The sequence below is a fragment of the Salminus brasiliensis genome, chromosome 12 (assembly GCF_030463535.1).
Source record: "Salminus brasiliensis chromosome 12, fSalBra1.hap2, whole genome shotgun sequence".
NCBI lineage: Eukaryota > Metazoa > Chordata > Actinopteri > Characiformes > Bryconidae > Salminus > Salminus brasiliensis.
In genome coordinates this window covers 28,519,544-28,542,281 of record NC_132889.1, presented here as the reverse complement: position 1 = coordinate 28,542,281, position 22,738 = coordinate 28,519,544, and the positions used below count along the sequence as shown (strand labels likewise).

Here is a 22,738-nt window from a genome sequence, read left to right as displayed (position 1 = left end):
GCACCCTGTCCTTTGGGTATTCCTGCCTTGTGCCCAATGATTCTGAGTAGCCTCTGGATGCATCGCAACCCTGACCAGAAAGAAGCAGATAAGAAGATGGATGAATGGATAATATTAGATACCGGCATACCAATGGACTGACACCCGATCAGCTTTTGTACAGTAACTACACACTGTTCCCTGTTATTATTTACTTTTTTCCCCACAATTGGTGCTACACTTTCCATAATATGCTCAGGCAACTGTACTGTGATGTAATCTATCACGACAACAATGTCACACTGTCATTATCCCTACCCCCAGGTCTGGATCATCATCCTGGCTTGAGCTACAGCTGCCTCCAGTCTAGAGAGAAATGCTAGGCTCGGGGGAGGTGAGAAAGCAACGGCAGAGTTTTAGTAGCTTGTGTGAAACTGGACTTAGCGGCGTGTCACGATGAGCACCACATTCCCTAACGTGCTCATGATGCTCATGCCTGGTGAAAGTGCTTTCGGTGCTGTCATGTGAGCTTAAATGAGCTGCATGCTTTTGACCTGCTTGCCTTTATTGCAGTGTGCCACTGAGTGATGGGGTGGTTGCTAGGAAACGCTAGACAGCTCCCAATCTTGTCACAGTGGAGGTGAATCATAAGAGACCCAGTGTATGCATGTGCTTCTCGCATTGTTTGACAGCCAAGGCCATGGAAAGAAGAGATTGACTCGGTTACTGAGATGAAGTCAGTTTTTTACTCCTCATAACAACTCAAGATTTGGTCTTCCAATCAAGTTACACACAGAGACCGAGTGCAAGAAATGACCAGAACAAGTGGAGAAGAATAATCAGTGTATCAGTTGTTCTTCTTCGTATTCAATTGAGAAACCAAAATTGGAAAAACTCCAAATGCAGAATCCAAAAATGAATTTGGTCTGTTTATTTGATTTGATTACAAATCTGATGCTGAAAAACAAAACAAAACAAAAAAATGGTTGTTTTTCTGCTACTTTTGATTTTATGTTCAAAACAAAAAAGGAAATAAACAATGGACCACGTGCCTAAACTGACTTTCAGATTTTCATATTTCATTTGTTTAGTTTGTGAGAACTGGAAGTTACTGTAAGGTTAGCTTCATTCAGTTTTGCAAGCCATCAATTTTGCAGTTTTATAGTTTTGGATAGAATTAAATATGGAGTTTCATCTTCTTCAGAAGAACTAAGCATTTTGCCGTCACGGATAGGCGACGTGACAACTGAAAAAATCTGCAGGATCTTCCGGCTTATTGAAGTTACGTTTAAAATACCTCATATGCCTACTGTTCTGTGAAATGGGACACACGTATGTTATTCCACAACTACTAACATTGTGGTAAATCCCTTCCCTTGCTGTTTACATTTGAGAAGATACATGGTCCCAGTCTCTACATAGCCATATTTCCAGCCACTGTTATGGCCACTTTAGCCCTTTAGAGCTTATAGGCACTATGAAGTGTACAGCCATGGTGCCGATGTCAAATCAATACTGACCAAAAGGTGTCAATAACTTCTTGTTCACACACAGCGGACAAATAAAAAACACATAGTGGGAAATCCAGTTCGGCTCCTGGTCTGTTTTTTTTTTTTTTGCAAGTTACAGAAAACATTCTCATTACAATTTGTTTTCAAATTCCATTTTTTAATTCTGTATTATTATATTGAAAATTAAAAGAACAAATGATCCCCTGAATTGAGGATTTATAAAAGTAAGTTATAAAAAAATACAATCAGGCAAATGAAAAGGTTTCAGAGCTTCTGAAGCAACCAGCAAACCAACATTTATTTTTTTTTTCACTTTGAATATAAGCTTTTACTTATGTACACACCAATTATATGACAACACAGTGACCACAGAGGTGCAAATTGCACAAACAACAGGCATCACATTAACAACAACAAGTGTGCTGGACATCAATGAGCTCCAGAAAAGAGAATCAGTGAAGCAACTGGACAGAATAAAGGATTCTGCAAATCAGTCAGTTAATGAATCAGTCAGTCTCAGATCACTTTAGTTCACATTCGCCCTTGTGCTGTACTGCTGCATGCCACTTTCATATTTCATATATCACTCACAAAGATGTGCAAAACAATATCTTCTTGGCGTTTTCTGTAATTGCCGCAAACATGCCTACACCAAAGGTGCAGTCCCTGCTGGTGCAAGTCCTTTCCTTGCTGGTGCTTATGGTTCTGACTTTAGACCTGTGCTTCAGTATAGCATCCTCAATTCAATATATAAATGCTCTGATAAGTATAGAAGACTTCAGGAAATATATGATACACATTAGCAGATATTCAGTATATTGTATGATACACTTTATATATGGCATGGGAGTTCACAGTCTTTGAGTAATAACAGAGCTGGAATGTATATTCAGTCACATTCATTGAAAATGGTACAGTATTATTAAAAATGGTGCAATCTAAAACTGCATTTGTGGACATATGGAATGTTTGAGAAGGACATTTGGCAAAAAAAGACTCTGATTTGTGGCTTTTTCAGAAGGACAGTATTTTTTAGTGGCCTCAGAAAGCACCACCCATTATATGTATGTATTGTATGCATAGTATTGCTCATTTTTCCCATCATTTATGAATCAAATCGAAGGGAGTCATGATGGCATGAAAGATCTCTGTTCCATTTACATGAAGGTAAACCTAAAAGTTCACTTAAGCTCATCACAAAACGGACTCAACCAATCAGCATCAGCATTGTTCACACCAGCATCACCACAAAATCAGGGTGACATGAAAAATTACTGAAAAAAAAACAGTACAAAAAGATACAGTACAAAAAAGACATAAGCGAAATAAACAGGCCGATATCAGAGTGTTCTGACCCTTACCGAATGTGATCAAAGTAAAGCGAGAACAGCGTGCCATGTAGCACTGCCATGGGATGTTCGCCTCCAAATCCTAAAAAGTGAACTATCTGGACACCGCATCAAAGCCAACATCACCTTCAAAGCGGAAGCCAATGTCCTCATTCTCTCGGACGGTACTGAACGCCTTTCAAAACAGGGAAATGTTTCTGTCAAGCCAATAAAAGCCCATCAATTCTGTCTCCCGGCAATCGTTTGAGACATTCAGCTCCCTCAGGACTTCTTAGAGAACCCATACAGATGTAATAGATGGATGATGATGACAGTCTCTCAGTTGACCCTTCGTATTCATACTACTTTCACCTGCCTTAGCCTCACCCACCCTAAAGATGACCCTTGCGTGACCGTCTGCCGACCCCTTCACTGCCGTACGCTGGTGTGATGACTGCAGTGCTCGGCTGGCTGCTTGGTGACCCCACCGAACACTTCCACTTCACGGCTGTTCCAGGGGATGATGTTACCTAGCATGCCTGTGCTGCAGTGGGCGAGGGCATTGAGCTCGGCGTGAGTGAGCACCCGGTCCCACATGTTAAACTGCGAGAGGTCTCCCACCAGAGCCCGCGAAGCCACAAAGCGAAGTCCACCCATGGAACTCTGAAAGAGAGAAGAAGACATGATTTAAGCATATTTAAACCTACTGCATGGTCAGAGTGATGGTTCAGCCAAAACCCAAATTAACTCAAAAAACTCCATGATAACTGGCTTGATGATAACGGCTGCTAGTACTGCTTTTAGACATGGGACACACTTTGGTCGATTCTTCCAGACAACAACATGCCATAGAGTGCCAGAAACAAGGCAAAGTCACTGTCAAACAACAGCTTTTCACTTTCTGACATAATTTAATGGCGGTTGTTCTTTAGATTGCGTGAAAAGTTCATGATGGATGGACCAATAGAAACGCTCCAAAATTAAAACGTTTTTTTTTTCTGCTGCTGTAAATATTCCACTTTGGAGATACCAGGCTATGGCATGACAGTGATGATAAGCAAGTCTATTTGACTTTACTAGCTAGACGTGGGTTGAGAAAAGTGTGTGATTGTTTTGGCATTTAGTTAAATAGGCTAAAATGATGGTCATGAGCTTGAAGTACTTGTCAGACACCAAACTAGTCTAGATGTATTCAATGCCATTTGGGGCAGTGGTGGCTGACAGGGTTATTGATCACAGGACTGGGTGCAATACCCAAGCTACTATTGGGTCTCTGAGCAGGGGAGTTCAAACCCTCCTCAGAAGAGCTGTAGCATGGCTGACCATGCTCTAACCCCAACATTCTAACCCCAACATTCTAAGCTGGAATATGCAAAGTTAATATTGCTGGTGGACTATATATCCCAAACAAACAAAAAAAAGAAGATACCTAGAAAGGAAAAATTGTGATACATGTTATTTTTGTTTGAATCATTAATCCAAACTTAAATCTTTAGAGGAAAAAAGGTCACTGTTTAAATCTACAGTTAAATTCACTACACACTCAGGCTTGTGCAGGCTTCCTCTGAATTCCTAGTAATGACTTATTCTTCTGAATAAATGACATGACCTGGTATATTTCTGGCAATATCCCCCTATATTTCCCACCATGTAACTTCATACCACAGGCCACTGGTCATTAAAGCTCAGGCTTAAAAGCACAGCCCCAGTAAAAGCAGGGAAAGCACAGCAGTATACTGGACAGGCTAAGGAAAGTCTTTAATGAAAGGATGAGGAAAGATGAACTTAATGAGGGAGGGATGAAGATAAGAGAGAGATGCACATGGGAAATGTGTGGACAGAGGACCGAAGAAACTTAATAAAGTTTACAGAAGCTCTGAGGTATTCCAATTCCAACTGGTTTTGCTAGTGCAGAAACAGCAGCTTTCTAACAACTGCGGTACTGAAAAGCTATAATACTGCGCTTAGTAACTGACTGAAAAAGCAAAGGTTTTATTTGAGTTAATCTATTGACATTTTTGTCGCATCAACTCTTTTTAAAATAATCAACTGGGACTGATTTATGTTAAGTGAAACTCTGCTTTGGTGTTCTTCCACACATGGTATAAATGCTTAAAAAACAACGTAACGGCACTACTTTATTATTTAGCAGGAATACATATTTCTGGTAATTTAGTGCTGTTATCATATATATTAATATATATAGAATATATAGAGTTTTCTTGAGATTCGACAACCCCTTTAAATTTGATTTTCTGCACATTAAGGCATAGTAACTGTGTATTTACTTATTAACATAATGCAAAAAAAACCCAAAATTATTACATATATGATGTGCAACAGTAATGGCAGTAATGGCCAATATAATAATTAGAAAATAAAACATTTGTTTAGTAATTTACAATAATAAAAAAACAGCAAAAATCAACAAAACGTGTCAGTTAAACAGGGATGCCCAAACTTCTTATAAGACTGTATACTGCATTTGATCATTCAGTCCCTTAGCTATCATATACAGTGACATATAGTCCATATATATTTTTTAGATATGATGAAACACACAAAACCAGCAACAGGCTTTGTTTCGAACTGCTGCAGATGTGTATTGCCTGGCAGGCGACATGCTTGGAGGAAAGCGCCGGTTCCCCAGCTTCTCCACACCAGTTAACAGATGCCTGTGCCGGACAACATCACTTTAAAAACGATTAGGGAAACTAAAGTAAAATTCTGAACTTTTTTTTTGCAGCAATTTTTGCTGAGTATACTAAACAAAAACATCACCATTACGGCAAGTAAATTAACTTCTTTATTTTCAGTGGAAGTCAGTATAAAGAAGTTTATTCAAATTCTTTTTTGGAGCATTTATATTGGATAGTAACGTTAACAATGTAGAGAACCAGATCTATATCATGTCAAAAATGAAGAGACAAGGTTTTTGCGTGACAGCAATAATGTAAAAATAAAAATAAAATAAAATAAATAATAAATGCACAGTAATTGTACATTAAAACTGCATATGGCTATCCATATATGTATGTGTCTTTTATTTTTTACTAAGACTAAAAGTGCGGAAGTGCGGCCAATTGGGCAATTCTGAGCTGCGACGCTCAAAATCTGGTCACCCAGCATCAGAGCCAGGGAATGACTCACCTGTTCCTGGCCAAGAATGAGTGTTCCTCCAGGCCGGATGGAGTGGCGGACGGCCAGGTCCTTCCCCTCACCTTTCAGCTTGCCTCCCAGATAGGCGTGCCACACTCCAGCTCTTCTGTTCCAACTGACACACACATGCTGCCATGCATTCACTGTCAGGTTCAGGGTGAACTGTGCCACCTGCAGGAGGGAGGAATAAAATGGTAAAAAAAAAAATTCCTTTGTTGAAATATGCTAAATGTTTTTTTTCTGAAATCGCGTCATGGGTTGCCACTTACAGCTGCGCAAATGCTTGCATTGTAAACCATCATAACCAGAGCCTACTAGGACAAGACTGAATCGCATTAAGATGCAATCCTAGTGCCTGTTATGTTACTATTTTGAGAAGACCTCAGAGATGTCCTGCTCAACTATGAATCAACTATGAACTGCTGCCATATGATTGGCTGTGCAGCTAACTGCATGAACGAGTAAGTCTACAGACCTTTTTTAATAAAATGAGTGTACTGTGTGTATTGTGGTGTGCTGCGTACCTCATTATTGATGATGAACTCTATGGGGCCATGCACCAGCTGCTGCAGCGCCAGCTCATGACTCTGCTCTGACACGGCATAAGAAAATCCGGTCCCCAGGACATTCTGCGCAGGTCTGAGCCACATGCAGACGGTGAGGGCATGGAGGGCAGGCATGGTGTGCTTCAGCACAGCGTACATAGAGCTGCTCCTCACAGGAAACGAAAGCCTATAACCCTCCGGAAACCTGTTCTCAGATAGACCTGCTGTAAAGACACATGCATATATACACTACATTAACCTGTGTAATATGAGTAACCTTGTAAGTCACTCTGGATAAGAGCGTCAGCTAAATGCCACAAATGCAAATGTAAATTAATGAAACTTATGCTATTGGTCTATGGTCAGTGTACATGGTTAACTTACATTCGTTATACTTTTTATCCCATTTGAAAAAACTAGATGTCCTTCAAATGGTGTTGTACATTTTATGACAAATGGTCCAACAAGTACAAAAGTAAGCATTAAAGGTATTAAGGATTTTGGTGGTGTTAGGTCTGCAACAGAATAAGCAATATTTTTCCCAAATAAACACTGGATTTTGGTATTCAGGGTATTGTTAGTCTGTTTGCAGCTTTGGGCCACTAAATTCTAAAACACAATAAGAGCGAATGCAAATATATGTTGATTTTAAGACTGTGCCTTCCAAACAGAGCAGTAAATAAGAGTCCTCAATCAACACTGGTTACTGTAGCCTGTCACATACCATCACAATAAAGAATAGCAGTCTTAAGCTAAAGTCCCACTATTTGTATAATCATGCATGAAGTCCTTTTAAGGTTTTTCTTCCTGATGAAATCCTTGCTTTATTTGTGCAACAACACAGCATGTTATCCCTCGCATACTATGAGAAATGCACCATCACACTGTCAAATCAGCCCTAAAACTTCTTTGAAATCAACTAAATCAATCCTGGGCTTGATGAACAGAAGGCGTGCAGAAGGAAAGTGCAAGGGAAAGAGATGTATTGGTCTGTCTATTTATAGCCCCTCGGTAGGCGGCTAAATATTGAGCAGTTTTGCATAATTGATCCAATGCACTGGAGCGCTAATGAGTTTTCCTTTCAAATCCACCTTTTCTGAAAACAATGGCAAGGGCCTTATTCTGCAGAAAATATCTCCTGGTTTCTCTCTCTGGGTATATTAGCTTTTTTCAACTTTATTAAATAATTATGTTGATGACTTTATATACCTGTTGGAATTGTACTGTCCCGAGTACCAACAATTGATAGTTTTTATACTTCTACCTTTACAGTTTTTGGCCGATGAACTCCTATTTGAAGTTATATTTAGAGATTATACACATTTCAATCATGTTACACAGTTAGGAGAATTTAATGCAAGGACTCTTGGCCAAGGACTTTTAGTGGTGCAATGTGGTGGGCTTGCCCAGCTGCGGAATCAAACTCCATACTGTCACAGGGAAGGTATTATTGTTAACCACCCACACTACACCAACCAATAAGTATTAGCCAGTGAAAATGTATAAATTGAGGGTCTATGTAAAAAATGAAATGGCTGTAATTCCTTAAAGGTAATGCAGTTTTGCTGTTAAACCCCCTAAAGTAACCCCCAGGGCTCTTTGCCATCAGCAGTCAGAGTCCAAGACAGCACAATTGCTTGTGCTCTCTCCATCTGGGTAGCACAGCACAGGCATTTGTTAGCTGGTATGGTTAAGCTGAGGACCTGGTGCTTTCTTACGAGTGTACCGCCTGCCCGCCAATGCTGCATCAGCAGCAGTTCGAAAAGAGGCAGTAGCTAAGCTGACTTCAGCAGGTATCGGAGGCAACATGTTAAGTCCTTACCCTCCTAGTGTCGGGAGCAATGCTAGTGCTGGGGGGAGTTATCGATGAGTGGGTTAAATGGGAATACCAAATTGGGAGTAAAAGGGAAAAACAATTGACAAATTCAAAGAAAAACAAAACAAAATTAAGCTGAAAGGCATATTATAAATATTACTTCAACAAAAAGGTGATGATATGGTGTTTATGTCATTAAGGCATTTAGCAGACGCTCTTATCCAGAGCGACTTACAAAGTGATTTGCTATTTACTCAAGAAAACCATAGCTAGTTAGAATAGACTAATAGTTCAAAGATTCCTTTAAGCTTTAGACATTACTAAACACAAGACAATAAGGTGACCGTAGTACTCTATTCGTCCAAATATTCTCTGAAGAGGTGGGTCTTCAGTCTGTGTTTGAAGACAGCTAGCGACTCGGCCGTTCGGACACCTGGGGGAAGCTCATTCCGCCACTTTGGTGCCAGGGCAGAAAAAAGCCTGGATGCTTGTCTTCCGCGGATTTTGAGGGATGGCGGGTCGAGCCGAGCCGTACTTGAAGCTCGAAGGGCTCTTGGTGCGGATCGGCTTTTGACCATTGCCATCAAGTATGGAGGGGCTGGTCCATTCTTGGCTTTGTAGGCCAGCGTCAGGGTTTTGAATCTGATGCGGGCAGCAGCTACAGGAAGCCAGTGAAGAGAACGCAGCAGTGGAGAGACATGGCTGAATTTAGGGACATTGAAGACGACCCGTGCCGCTGCATTCTGGATGAGTTGCAGGGGCTTGATGGTGCGCAGAGGGAGACCAGCCAGAAGACTGTCTGGAGAAGTGACAGAAGTGAAGAAGAAGTCTGGAAGTGACGAGAGACTGAACAAGCACCTGGGTGGCCTCTCTAGAGAGGAAGGGTCGAATTCTCCGGATGTGTGAATATGTAAAAAATAATGCTTTATATCTTCCATTATTTCAGGCCCTTTGATCAGCCTGCAGGCTCTCACTTCTCTGGCAGACATTATTTTCTTTCTGCTGCTATGTAGAGGGAATGGAGACGGAGGTCTACTACTAGGTCTACTACACCAACTAGGTGGCTGAGAGACTCTTTCAAAGCATCTATGGTGTTTATAATGAATACATGCACTAGGATGTTTAATACAGCAAGAACCAGTGGGCTTAAACTTTGACACATACCTGGAACATTATGGAGGTGTGGATGGGACTAAAATTCAGTTTAAAAGTTTCAAAGAGCCTGTAATTTTCTCATGAGACAAGGGAGAAAAATTCTGACATGGCTAATTAATGTGGAAATAAAATGTTAATGATTCTACAGAATAGATGCTTTTATGGATATAACGCTTGTTATCAGTCAATATCACAAAGTCTAATAACATAACCAAAGAAATTATGCTAAATGACACCAATAATTTGTTTTCAGTCTTTATCTCTCTCACCTTGCTCTAAGCTGCTGATGCGCTGGTGGATAGCGTCCAGTCCCTGGTCAATGTGCTCTTGATGTTTCTGAGACTCTTTGCGAAGGGCTTTCCTTTCTTCCTCCAGCAACTTCATCTTTCTCTTCAGCTCCCCCTCCAGATCCTCCACTTTCCTCTGTACCACCGCACCCTGACTCTTGGTGGCGCTCTGGACTTTGCTCTCCCCCTTTTGTCCCGTCTCTGTATGGTTGTGAGCCAGCGGAACCATTTCTGACTGCAAATGAACAGAGTTCTGTTATTCAGCTCTTTACTCAGCTCCAGGAAAAGAAATGAATGTAAAGGAATAGTTTGGTAAAAAAAAATCTGAGTTGCGTAATTTCCCCCTACCTAGAGAGTCCATCATTTAGTTTTTTTTAAAAAAGAGCACATGTGTGTCTGCAGTGGTTAGGATGTTGAGGGAAAGGGGCTTTAAATAGCAGATGTTGTGGGTACTAGTATGTGGGAGGGTGGGAATTAAATATTTCTAAAACCATGCACCTTTGTTAATAAAGATGAATACATAAACATTTACTTTTTATCAAGACTAATAAATAGCGTTACTACATCTCTGTATTTATTGTTTTTTTTTATTTCATATACATATGAAATTATAATGTCACCATAAAGATCTATTATTTCACTGGACACTTTTTAGTCAGACAGGCTATAATTGCGTGTGTGTGTGTGTGTGCATATGTGTGATTGATTATTCATTTGAAACTCAATAACTGCTTTTGGTCCTGTGTTTGTGTTTATTCATTTGACTTATTTATTTATTTATTTATTAAATATCTTTTATTTGGCATTTTTATGCTGTGTGGTGGAAAGCAGTTGGACCTGTGGTTAAAGTAGATGCAGGTACATGTAGACCAATAGTGAACAATAGCGTGTTTGAAGCTGTAAAAATATGCACATTTTTATATGGAAATTGTAACACATATTTCCTTCCATACCATGAATTTCTGAATAAAGGGAAGATCTCTGAGCTAGCTTATTGTTTTGGTTTGATTATAGGTAGCGAGATGGGAGATGATATCATTCAATATTGATATACTTGGATAATATTGTTTTCCCCATCTGCGGGTGCATAATAATATAATCAAAAATCTGAAGATGTTTTAAAGGCATGCAAAAGTCATTGCATTTTAATGGTATGCTTTTGCCAAAGTGGTTCAAAATTATTGACTCAATAGTGGAAAAATAGTGGAACTCTTTTTGTTATAAAGCTCTACAGAACCATTTTTTTAAAGGTTCTTTAAAATAACACTTCCTGGACGTATATATAAACCATATAGCCAGGCAAAGAACCATCTAATCACTTAAATGATTTGCGGAGTTGTAATGGTTCTGGGTTCTGAATTATTTTTTACTTTTTTAGAAATCTTGAAGAATTTCTTATTAAACAGTTACAGATTACATGAAAGCAAGAATTTAGTAGTTGAAATATCGTTATATGTAGAATTATTATGACCAGGGTCAAAAAAAGGTTATTTCTATATTTTAGATTTAAATGAAGGGATCTACCTGACTCTCACGGGCATCTTTACTTGTTGCCTTCACTGTTTTGTAGGAGAGAAGAATGTGCATATTCAGCACTAACCTCACTGCAACATTAGTCTGGATTTATGACAGCCAAACCCACCATTTCCCCACACTGCAGCGGCCTAAGCCATAAAATTACACTTCATCTCCTCAAAGCTCAGAATCATAATGTGTTTTCAGCTGCATCCCTGCTTCCACGTGATCACACATACACACACACACACACACACACACAGATCACTCATGGATCACTGTGATAAAGGATGCTACCTGTCATTCCAGCACTACAGTACCGATGCTGTTTCTCATTTTGCCTTCACACCTCTGTGAAATCGTGACGTCTAATCGATGCTCCTCCGAGGGTTCTTCATTAGTGTAAAGTGTACATTATTGATCTGTAGCGGGGCTTTAATCACGCAAGCAGTGGCGTAGGAGCCCAACCACCGCAGTGTTGTGATAAAAAACTGAAACGGCAATGATGTCTCCATCTGAAGCCAATGAAGGCTGCAGAAGTGTAAATCTCTCTCTGCTCTGTGCTCGGTGCTCCGTGAGCGGAGCACAAATGAGCTGGAGTCAGCAGGGAGCTGAACTTTACAGTCCCTTCATAACACCCATGCTGCTAATATCACACACAGGGGGTGTTAAGGCAAGGTCTTTTTTGGAAACGATCACTCTGTGACTTTTGTCTGTTATTATGCTGTACAGCAAAAGGGTAGAGCTGCTTCAGTTTTTAACAGCATACCTGGCAGGCATAAAACGTCACTTGTCAGAAAGACATTAGAATCTAACATTAAACAGACGTTGGATTTTAGTTACAAAATGAAAATCGCATTGACGTCAAAACCCAACGTTAAAATTTAACGTTAAAACATCGGAAATCAAAGTCACATATCCGTCAAAAACCAACACTGGGTTGACATCAAGCTCAACATTAGATAAATGTTGAATTTTGGTTAGAAATCAAAGTCACATATCCGTCAAAAACCAACATTGTGTTGACATCAATCTTTAACATTAGACAGACGTTGAATTTTGGTTAGGAATCAAAGTCACATATACGTCAAAAAAATAAAACATTGGGTTGACGTCAACCCTTTGTCACTTATCACCATGACAAGAAAACCAACAACATATTAACGTTTAACACACGTTAAAATTTCACACTGTGCAAACGTTGACTTTGTGAAGTTTAACAGACGTTGTGTTTTAGTCACCATACGTCACAAATAAACTAAATATCAATCTTAGTGTCATGAGGATTCTACATTAAACTGATGTTAGAAGATAGAAGATAGAACTGAAGGTAGAAGATGTTGTCCTTATGTAGAATTTGGGCATCCGCTGTCACAATCTAATCTAATCATTTAACCAGGTAGTTAGCTGTTAGAACTGGACTGGAACAGAATTATGAACTGGATGTTTATGTTATTCAGATAAATAACTGGACATTAGTACATCTATTAAAGAGCTTCCTACTCTTTTTTCTTTCATGTGCTCTCACCTACAATTCAGTCAGGATTCATTGTTACATCATCATTTCCCAGTTTCTCCTTCGACCAAACATGTAAACAGGCTGTTTAATGTAACACTGTGTCTTTACAATACAGGTAAATGACCTCTGTTCTGATTGACTGGCCTGAGTACGGCTGAAAACCTCCTTCTAACTTCAATGTTACGGGCGGACCTAACGTGTTTGTTGTAGGCTGAATAGGAAGATATATTGTCACGGTCTCACACAAACCTTGTATCTCCAAAATGGCAGCTTTACTTTCAATGGAAGTTGTTTTGGAGCATTTCTATTAGTCCATTCATCCTAACACAATGTGAAGGAACACTACTAGATTCAAATTCTGAAAAATTAATTAAAAGTTAATACATTTTTGTGTGACAGCGACAATTGTATTAAATTGTATTAATGTAAATTTTGCTTTTCCATTGTATGGGCCTTTTAAACGACCCACCATTTGGTGCGTTTGACGCCAAAAGTTTAAGCATATTCATTCCTATTTTCCATCTTATTTTATACCATTTCAGAGGTTACTTGTGCACATTTGTGTAAATTGTGGTGTGCTGTGTGTCTCCTGGACCTGAATACAACGTGAACCAACTGAACAACGTGATGCACTTGATTCACTTGGTTCAAATGAGAATGTTATTTCCATAAAATAAATAAAGACGGTTCTTTGAGCGATGCCATAGAAGAAGCACTTTTGGTTCCATAAAGAACCAATGTGTGAATGTGAAGAACCTTCAAATTGGTAATGAACCTTGATATCAAGTGGAGGTTCTTTAGACCCTTTTTTTTACACTCATCCTGATCCCTATTGTAACTATAGTTCTATATGGGACACAACGTGCTTCTCCTATGGCATCACCCAAAGAACCATTTGAAGCACCTTTATTTTAAGGAGTACTCAGAATCCGTGTGTTTAATAAACACTGTGCTCAGCACTGCAAGAGAACAGCCAGTTAATCTTCTCGCCATAGCAGAGAGTACCATGGATCTCTAGCTACGTGGCTTTGAGAACTAACGTGTTGCTCCCCCTATAGCTCCTCACCTCCAGTTTCTCTATCCTCTCCTTCATGTGCAGTATGGCTCTCTCCAGCTCCTCCACAGCTCCTCCTCTCCCCTCGTCCCCCATCATGCCCCTCTCCCTCTCCCTCTCCTCCTGCACCACTCCTCCTCCTCCGGTACCCTCGCACTCCGCCAGTTTTCCCGCCAGTTCCCGGATGGTCCTGCGGTCAGCCCGGATCTCCTCCTGCTGTCTCTGCGCGGTGTGCCGGAGCTCCTCTGCTGCGGCGCGCAGGGTCCCCCACTCCTCGTCCCCGTCCTCTTTCTGCTGGTCCGCTTGAACGGCCTTGGGGTCGCACTGGCCCGGCGGCACGGGTGTGCACAGCAGGCGACTGTAGACGACCCTCTGCTCGCTACCCGCGCCGCCCACGCTCCCGGTCAGCCCGTAGAAGGTGGGCGCCTCGGGGCCGCCTGGAGCCTCGGTAGCGTGGAGAGCGTCCAGAGCACCGACCCTGGCCACGGAGCCTGGGGAGAAGGGAGCCGGAGAGGAGGAGCGGTTCTGGGTGAGCGGAGGAGCCGCCGGAGCGCCGCTGTGAACAGCGGCGATGATGCAGATTACAGCGCCTATGAAAGCCACCATCCCGGCGGCCAGGATGACAACAATGAACTTCAGGGTTGCGGTTGGAACAAGCGATAAATAGAAGAAAAAAAAGAAAAGGAAAACGGGACACTGAGTGCCTGTTAAAACGCAAAAAGATTAGAAAACGTAAAAACGCAAATACAAAAACGCGTAAGATAAAAGATGCAAACGTGAAAAACGAGTGAAAAGCTGTCTACAACGAACTACACATGACACTGACAGCTTTCTAAACTGAACAAAAAAAAACGTACAGTAAAACGTCAAAGTCTTTTAAAACTAAATAAAAAAAAATAAAAACGCAAAAGAGGATCAGCAACGAAGCCCTCAGTCTTCACTACACGCGCTCCATCGCCCAGGGTCAGTTAGAGATAACAGGTTAGAAACAGCTGCTCTCTCCTAACGCCGCCGCTCAACTGCTCTCCCGTCCCGCAGAACAGCGCCCCCTCTACCCGCAGCCCTCTCTGTGCCGAGGATGGACAGCGAGCAAAGCGCTAGGACCAAAGGAGTGGGCGGGGCATCGGGAGAGGAGGAAGAGTGGATAGGCTCATGCAAGGCCAATAGGCTCGAGATCAGGACCGCTTTGAGAACCGCTCCGTCCACACCCAGCTCAGCCTGCACGCATGGGCCGAGGAGCTCAGACAGGAAAGCGACCTCCAAGAACTGTTTTTTTTTTTTTAGAGGCATGCAATAGTCCTTGAAGCCTCTTCTGTAGACCTTCAAGGTGTGTTATGGCCTGTGAAGGTGTTCTGTAGGACCTTAAGGCTGTTCTTTTGCCTCATCCGGCCCAACCAAAGTGTACGCATAACCTTTAACCACATTAATGATGACATGTCAAATAGTGCTTGTTCTTCTGTCATATGCAAAAGTTTGGACAACCCTGGTCAAAGCAAAGTTGGACAGAAAGACAGATACATGGATAAGCACATAGATAAGTAATAGATAGATAGACGCTTAGTTAGATTACAGAGTACATTAGTGTTCTTTAAGTGTATCTGATCAAGGTACAGTCACAGTGTTCGGTTTTCGTATGGCCCGTGAAGTGACAGACCTAAAGTGTCTCCTAGAGGGCAGCAGATTGAACAGGTGATGTCCAGGGGGGATGAGTTGTCCAGTATGTCGGTTGCTTTACTGAGGCAGCAGCAGCTAAAAAGATCCTCCATAGAGAGCAGTATTAATGACCCACTGAAGAGCTCTTCTGACTGCTGCTGAGCAGTTGGCACACAACACAGAGATGCAGTACATCAGCACACTCTCAACGGGGCAATAGATCACCTGCAGCTTCTCCAGGAGGTTGTTTTTCACGAGGATCCTCAGGAAGAAGAATTGCTGCAGTGATGCTGGTGGTCTAGGAGTGATGTGCATAATGTGAGTAAGTGACCTAGTCTATGGGTTATAGGAATTATCTAAATTACGTGTCTTATGTTATTTTCGGGCCCTAAAAATGGGCCCTAAAACAGTTGGCATATTTAACTCTTTTAATTTTGTGACGAAAAACATCAGTGCATCATTTCCTCTCTACTTGTTTACACATGGCCTTGCTGCAGTCCTGTCAAAGATTGTAAAGATTACACTAGTCTCTTAAGATTCCTGTTTATTTTACCCGTCCCTTCAACTAACTTTGTGCTTCAAGCCCAAGCACATCACAACACTGGCAATCCTATTATTCTGGATGACATCTATAGGGTCTTTACGGCTTCTTTTGCACTGCAGGGTCAAATGGGTGCTAAGGCAGCACGGTTCCATTAGACTAGCTGCGGTGTCTTTTTCCATTCGCTGGTTTGCTAAACCAGGACCAGGAAGTGCTCTGTATCTCATAATAATTATTAAGACCGTTTCGGTCTTCTAATGTAGCTAGTTAACACTAGCTAACTCACTGAAGCCGCAATTCATCTGTTAGCATTGTGTAAACTGCATAAATCACACTCATCCCAAATAATGTTGGAATTAACAATAATCAATAATAATAATCAATAATCAATAAACAAATCAGTTTAGAACAAACACAGTAAGGTTTGACTTATTGTGACTTAGTGTGTGGTGACATCGGCATGCAGTTAGCAGTATGCTAATGGTTAGCTATAGCTGTGGTTCTGGCATAAAAGACGATCCACAGTCATCAAATCAGGAATAAAGTCCAGCACAGCTGTTATACATCAGCTTTTAATACAGAAACCCTGCAACTAAGATATTTGCCTCATGAAGGTAATACTAGCTTCCACTAAGCGAGCCGGGCCGGGCTGGGCCGTATCAATGTTGGCTAAGCCCAGAAGGTGGAAGAGCGCTAAAACGAAACAACTACTGTTATACTTATTAGATACAGTCGCCGCCTGTTTCTGTACGGGAAATATTAAGACGCAGGATCAAATTTGGAGCCAATGCAGTGGAAAAGCAGTGTGACTGGTTCCACAGATATGATGGACCACTGGGACACATTGACTGACCAGCAGTATCATCAGACCTCAAACCTTGTTCTCAGTTTGGAACTAAAGATGAAATGCTGAAACTTGCAACTTAACCAAGGACAGCAGATGTGCCATCACTAATGATGATGATTGGTGAAATAAATAAATGCTATTAGATGAATAATTATCTCTGCAAAAGAAGGGAATACAGATAAGAAAATGGAGTGGTGCCAAAAACGCTGTCGTGTGACGTCTTTCTCCTTCTTTGGCTCCCCCTCCACAGGTGTATCAGCTCAGCTACTTGAAGCACGTGAGGTCCAATGACCAATGAAGGCCCTGGCTGAAGTAACTGTGGGGGGAGTGTCTTGTATAAAAGCAGGAGCCATGGTAAGTATTGGAGAGAGAAATGGTTTTACTTAAGATGGACTGTGGTGAGGGAGGCTTGCTACTGCACATTCAGTAGCTTTGTTTTACTGGAGTTCTGTTTGTGATGAGCTTTTAGGGGGGTTGCCTGCAGCTCATATTTGTGCTTACAAGATGCTTACATTATGTCTGTTCAAGTATTTTTGGTAGTTTACTGACTTTTGTGTTTTGCTGGAGCTTGTAGCTCATGTTCAGGTTGTGCTTAGGTATGGTAAATTACTCCAACTTTCTCCAGTATATTACTGGAGAGGCCTGACTGTTTCTACCATCTACTGTTTCAAACAGGTAAGAGGGGAGCACCTAGGGTCAAGTGGTATAATTATTATTTATTTATTTATTTTCCATACATCTCAAAATATTTAACACCTGTGGTATTGGATCTGTATCCCACTGCCAACTTAGTCTCTACATTTCCGCTACAGTTCCATTGGGTATCACACAGATTAGTGCAGCTTCTGTTCAGCTGCTGTGCTACTGCCACAAGTGTTAACCAATTTAAAAACATAAGTCTGAGAGTGAAGTCAAGCACCTGGTGTTGGCAGTAACAGGATGGTGAAATGAGACTGGTTCTGCTGTGTTTGGACTCCAAGCTTGCCAGATAAGTTAACTAGCAGGCTAACCACCACAGTGCAGTGTTCAAGCTAACTGAGGCTCAAGTTGAGTGAATGGTCTTGAGTGTTTTTGGGTTTCAGATTTTAATCCTTTTAATGACTGTGGCATATTGATAATCTGGCTGGTGGTGAGCTCCTGCAGCACCCCCACCTTGTGGCCCTCTTAAAAGCTTATTTGGCCAAACACTAGACACAGAACAGATATCTGACAGAGCATAACTGAGATGCTATAAACATTTATACTTATTAGGGTTTTGCCACCTAGCCCTAGGTGCACCCATGTTTGACCACGTCTGACGCGGTCAAATCTCTGATCTCTGCTCTGTTTAGTACCCTTGACTAGCGGGTGGGTGCCATCTGATGTAATTTTAAGTAGTCAGGGAAGTTTGAAGTAGTTGGCTTGTTTCACTTATTTTCCAGCTGAATGTGTTCAGACTCTGGAGAGGTTTCTCCCAGATGTTTTTGTGCATGTGTGACTTTAATGATTTGGTTAATAAAGTTTGTATATCTGTTCCTCACTGTTTTCCTGCTCATCTTTGGCCCAAACTTCAAATGCTTCAAATGTACACTAGACCCAGGTAATATGCCCCCCCCCCCCCCCCCCCCCTCAAAATAGTCTTGGTCTGACTAATGTTCTTACATTTCTTTAGTTTAAAGTGCCTTCATTTGTGTACTATGTATTCTTTGAAGATCATTTCCTGTGCATGGCCATTAAGTGACCGTATGCACCATAGGTTACAGCTGTTGGCTCCTAAGCCAATTTTTTTTTTTTGTACTTTCTAACTCTCTAGAATGCAAGAGATGCTATTCCATACTCCTCATATCCCAGTCTCACCAAATGTCTTGTGAGCTTTTACAGATCTTTTGCTGTTTGACCACTTTATGATCTGCATAAAGTACATTTAAAGTATAGAAAGTGGTTACAAACGGCACCCTGAGGACAGCTGTGTCCCAGATAAGCATTTCTCTGGCAACTGGCCCAGGAGGTTACTGTGTTAACCACTGACCCACCTCTGCACAGCTTTCAAAGACTCCAACACATTTACTCATAAGCAGATGGTGTGAAAGACTGTTAAATCACACTGTAAGGAGATTAGCCTCTAGAGTGTTTTGTCTGATACAAGGCCATATAAATATGTAGTTGGGTTGGACCGACATTTTTATGTAGTTCTTCAATTTTCATTGCGACAAATAAAATATATATTTATGTGGATGGAAATTCTTTGCAGTCAGTGACCATCGAAGTCTGGATTTGCAGATCACAAAACGCTGTTTCCTACTGTAAGAGGTTTTTCCTGGACTGGGGACCCAGTTCTGCTGTGAGGTGTACATGCCCATGTCATAGAACCGCCTTCATCAAGTTTGACTATATTTTAATTTTTTTTTTAAAAAGAGGGGCACTGGGGACACATGAGTGCAAATGTTTTTTTATGCAAATTTTTACAGAACAAATAAATAGCATTAAAATGGTTAAAATGTTTTTGTTAATTTCAACTTTATTTTTTTTAAAGCTGAATTTAAAAAAATATAAATATCAATACAATAAAAGTCAGGTATGGTCAAATTGATGTTTATTTACATTTGCTTTTAGGCGTTTTAAGCTGGCTGCATGTAGATACAGCCTCATGTAGACCAGGGGTGGGCAATTCCAGTCCTGGAGGACTGAATTCCTGCACAGTTTTGTGCTTTTCTGCTCTATGGCCAGGTTTAGTAGGTCTGTTAGCAGAGACTCCGGCCCCCGTTGCCCACCCCTTAGTGGCAGTGAGAAGGTGGGACTTCACCAAGCTTGTAGCTGCAGGTACATGTAGACCAATAGTGGTGGTGGGAAGGCAGGGTTAAAACAAGTGTGGTATTAAGTGGTATAAATCCGTAGACAGGAAATCAAAGTAAAAACTGATATTTTACACAATTTAAAAATTCCGGCCAACCACATTTTTCACACTGGGGAAAAAAGAGGACGTCTGCTCACCCTGTTTGACAGATGTGTTTGTATGCTGGCAACCTAGAGCTTCTCCTTTTCTTCTAACCATCCATATTTACAGTTATGAAGGCATTGGTTGATTGCAGACTTTAATAATGATACGCCTTCCTCCTTGGGTGTGTTCTTCACTTGACTAGATGTTGTTTTCTTTACCAAGGACAGAATTCTGCAGTCCACCAGGCCATCTTATCGACAGGCCTAATGATAGCCTCCTTCACTTGCATCGCCACCTCCTTTAACTGCATATTGGTCCCCATGAAATCTGACATAAATTCAACACTTGGAATCAACTCCAGATATTTTCTTCTTAATTTGTCATGAAATAAGAAGGCAAACTATTACTTTTGAGACTGAGAATGGAAATGGAAGGACTGTGCAAAAATGGCCGTTGTAGCGTTGTCGTTAAACCCCTTTGGATCAAAGCAGTCACAGAAAAGTAAAATCAGTGTCCAAATATTAACAAACCTGACTGTATAAATAAATAAATAAATAAATAATTTAAAATTTAATATAATACTTCCTCTTCCACACAGAATACAGTGGAGTTGAGGTGGGGTGAGTTTGTGGAACAGATGTGATGAGCTCACACACTGACAGGCAGTGAGACAGATGTGCTTGTGTGTGCCCTCTTAACAAGCTGAAGTGGAACATCACTCTAGTAGGGCAGAAAGAGAGAGAGAGGGAGAGAGGGAGAAAGGGAGCGATTGAGCCATTATTGCCGGAAAGGAAGGGGAGCGGGGGAGAGGTGCTGGTTATAAAGCTGTAATTGATCAGCATTGATGTAGAACATTGAGACGGAGTGTGAACTGGGACACGCTGTGTGTTAATGAAGTGGGTCAGCAGTTCTGTGGGTCCCCTCATTTACTGACATACATCAGACTCTTCTCCAGGCTGTGCAGAGAGACACTTATTCATCACCACATCAGTCGCAACCCAGTTTGAGGGGGGGAAAAATGGAGCTCACAAAAGCGAGTCTATTTTCAGCCACGCTATTCGATCCATCGATACAAAAAGCATAGCTGAATCCAGTCACGAATGTAGCACCCTGAAGGTAAGTCTAACAATTTGCGTAAAATACAGTTTTCATCAAGTGGAAAAATGCCAGACATGGACTGGTATGGTACGCTTCCGCTGTACTGCAGAACTCTTCCCGTCCCTAAACGTACGGAGGGGAAAAGCCTTTTAGTTTATTTGGTATGGCCTGGATTTCTCTGTGATCTGCACCAGAAGAGGAAGAAGAACAAGCAGGTGTCCTCGTTTGCACACAACAATCTGCATGACATTAACATTCAACTGGCAGGAAGGAACCATGCACAGCCTGAGGCCTGTTTGTTGTGTTTACTTCTACAGCCAGTGAGCCAGTACTGCCCTCTAGTGTACATCTAAACAACCAGGCCTGCAGGACATCCAGCTGCGGGAAAAGCGTTTCAAAGAGAAAGAGACACTGAAGCCTGTGTGTGAAACTAGTAGTGTGAAATGAAAAAATCACAGTGAACGCTAGAAACCTTTGAAGCTCCATAGGTGCTAACTCAGGTGAGGAATTTCAGAGTGAATGTGGATTAAAAGGAAAGTCTTTTTAAAAGGATTATTCTTTATGACATTTCTGTGGTTCAGTGATTTGGGGATGTAACAGCTCATCTGAACCTGAAGAGCCACAATGAAAGTAGCCATTTTATTCACAATCCAAAACAATCACAGCTTCCTTTGTTTTGGTATGACATGTTAAACATTGTAAAATTGTGCTAAATCTGAATAAACTAAGGCTGTGTACCATTCCAAAGGGTCCCTAAATAGTGCCCTTGTATTCCCTACACACTTATCACATGATATCTGCAAAGGCAACTTCAGTTGGTTAAATTCCTTCATTCGTAATGTCCAGCAACGTCATCACGTAAAAAAAACGGCGCCTCGCTTTGACAGCCATCTTTCACCAATCCGCTGCTTTCTAAAGTAACCAGCAAACTAATGAACTGCAGCCATGCATCATATCATCATTTCATGGACATACATCAGGTTTCTGATGGGTAATCTTTCCTGTGCATATATACCAGCGATAAACCGGTACTCCCAACGCAGTCCAAAGTTCCTTTAGAACTGAACGCTTTCACTACCTATGGAACCTCACTCGAAATGTCTGAATTCCCTATGTAGTCTACTTTTTTAGGGTGCTACTAAGGTAATTGGAAGCACCTTAAGTTTTCTTTGGGAACCGTTTTGCCTCACAATACCCAGCATTTATTTCTCTGACCTGCCTTTGTCAGAATGATCGTGTAATTTCTCAGCCACCAGGCAGAGTATTGGTCTTTTAGACTTTTCAAAGACGTCTGGTTCCTAAGACCACAACTTTGAACAATTCTGATTCAGCAGGTTTCTCTCAAACAGAGAAGTTCACTGCAAAACACACTGAATGACTTAGTTTAAAATGTAAACATTTAATTATGTAGAACTTTTGAAAAGTCTGTGTGATCCCCCTTTAAACTCAAGATTCATAGAGTACAGTCTTATCTTGGAGCTTCATGTCTGTATTAGGACTCTCTCGCACCCTGTGGTAAACAAAAATGTTCCACATCTGATAGAACTAGACACCTTTTGTCCTGGGAACATTTTTCTACTTCAGTAACACTGCTACCTCAAACAACCCGGCAAGTTTCAAATGAGGTATTTTAGCTAAGTTTCTTTGGCAGTAAAGGAAAACAATTTGAATAATCAGTCATAGCGCCCCACAGTAGCGATCTTTAGGTGAGCCACCAACTGTGCACTGTGCAGCTTGATTTGGGGGGCGGTCAGTGTGTCTTTGCTATTGTAACAACAGGAAAAGTCATGTACTAAGTCTCTTTTGGGTGTAAC

General features: G+C 41.3%; 1 protein-coding gene across 1 annotated transcript; it reads right to left on the bottom strand.

Moving 5' to 3' along the window:
• Positions 1 to 706: 706 nt before the first annotated feature.
• On the bottom strand, positions 707 to 14,953 carry nptxra (neuronal pentraxin receptor a). Its single transcript, XM_072693894.1, has 5 exons — positions 13,881 to 14,953; positions 9,763 to 10,015; positions 6,502 to 6,746; positions 5,969 to 6,148; positions 707 to 3,481 (listed from the first exon to the last, which is right to left on the bottom strand). Exons 1-5 carry the CDS (start codon positions 14,472 to 14,474, stop codon positions 3,248 to 3,250), a joined length of 1,506 nt encoding a protein of 501 aa, XP_072549995.1. The 5' UTR covers positions 14,475 to 14,953; the 3' UTR covers positions 707 to 3,247.
• Between the last annotated feature and the right edge of the window lie 7,785 nt (positions 14,954 to 22,738).

Excerpts from the sequence above, each read along its gene's own strand:
- nptxra (XM_072693894.1), bottom strand. The coding sequence starts at position 14,474 with ATGGTGGCTTTCATAGGCGCTGTAATCTGCATCATCGCCGCTGTTCAC. Across the intron at positions 10,016-13,880 it reads AGAGGATAGAGAAACTGGAG|TCAGAAATGGTTCCGCTGGC; the intron begins GTGAGGAGCTAT and ends GTTCATTTGCAG. Across the intron at positions 6,747-9,762 it reads CATCAGCAGCTTAGAGCAAG|CAGGTCTATCTGAGAACAGG; the intron begins GTGAGAGAGATA and ends GTGTCTTTACAG.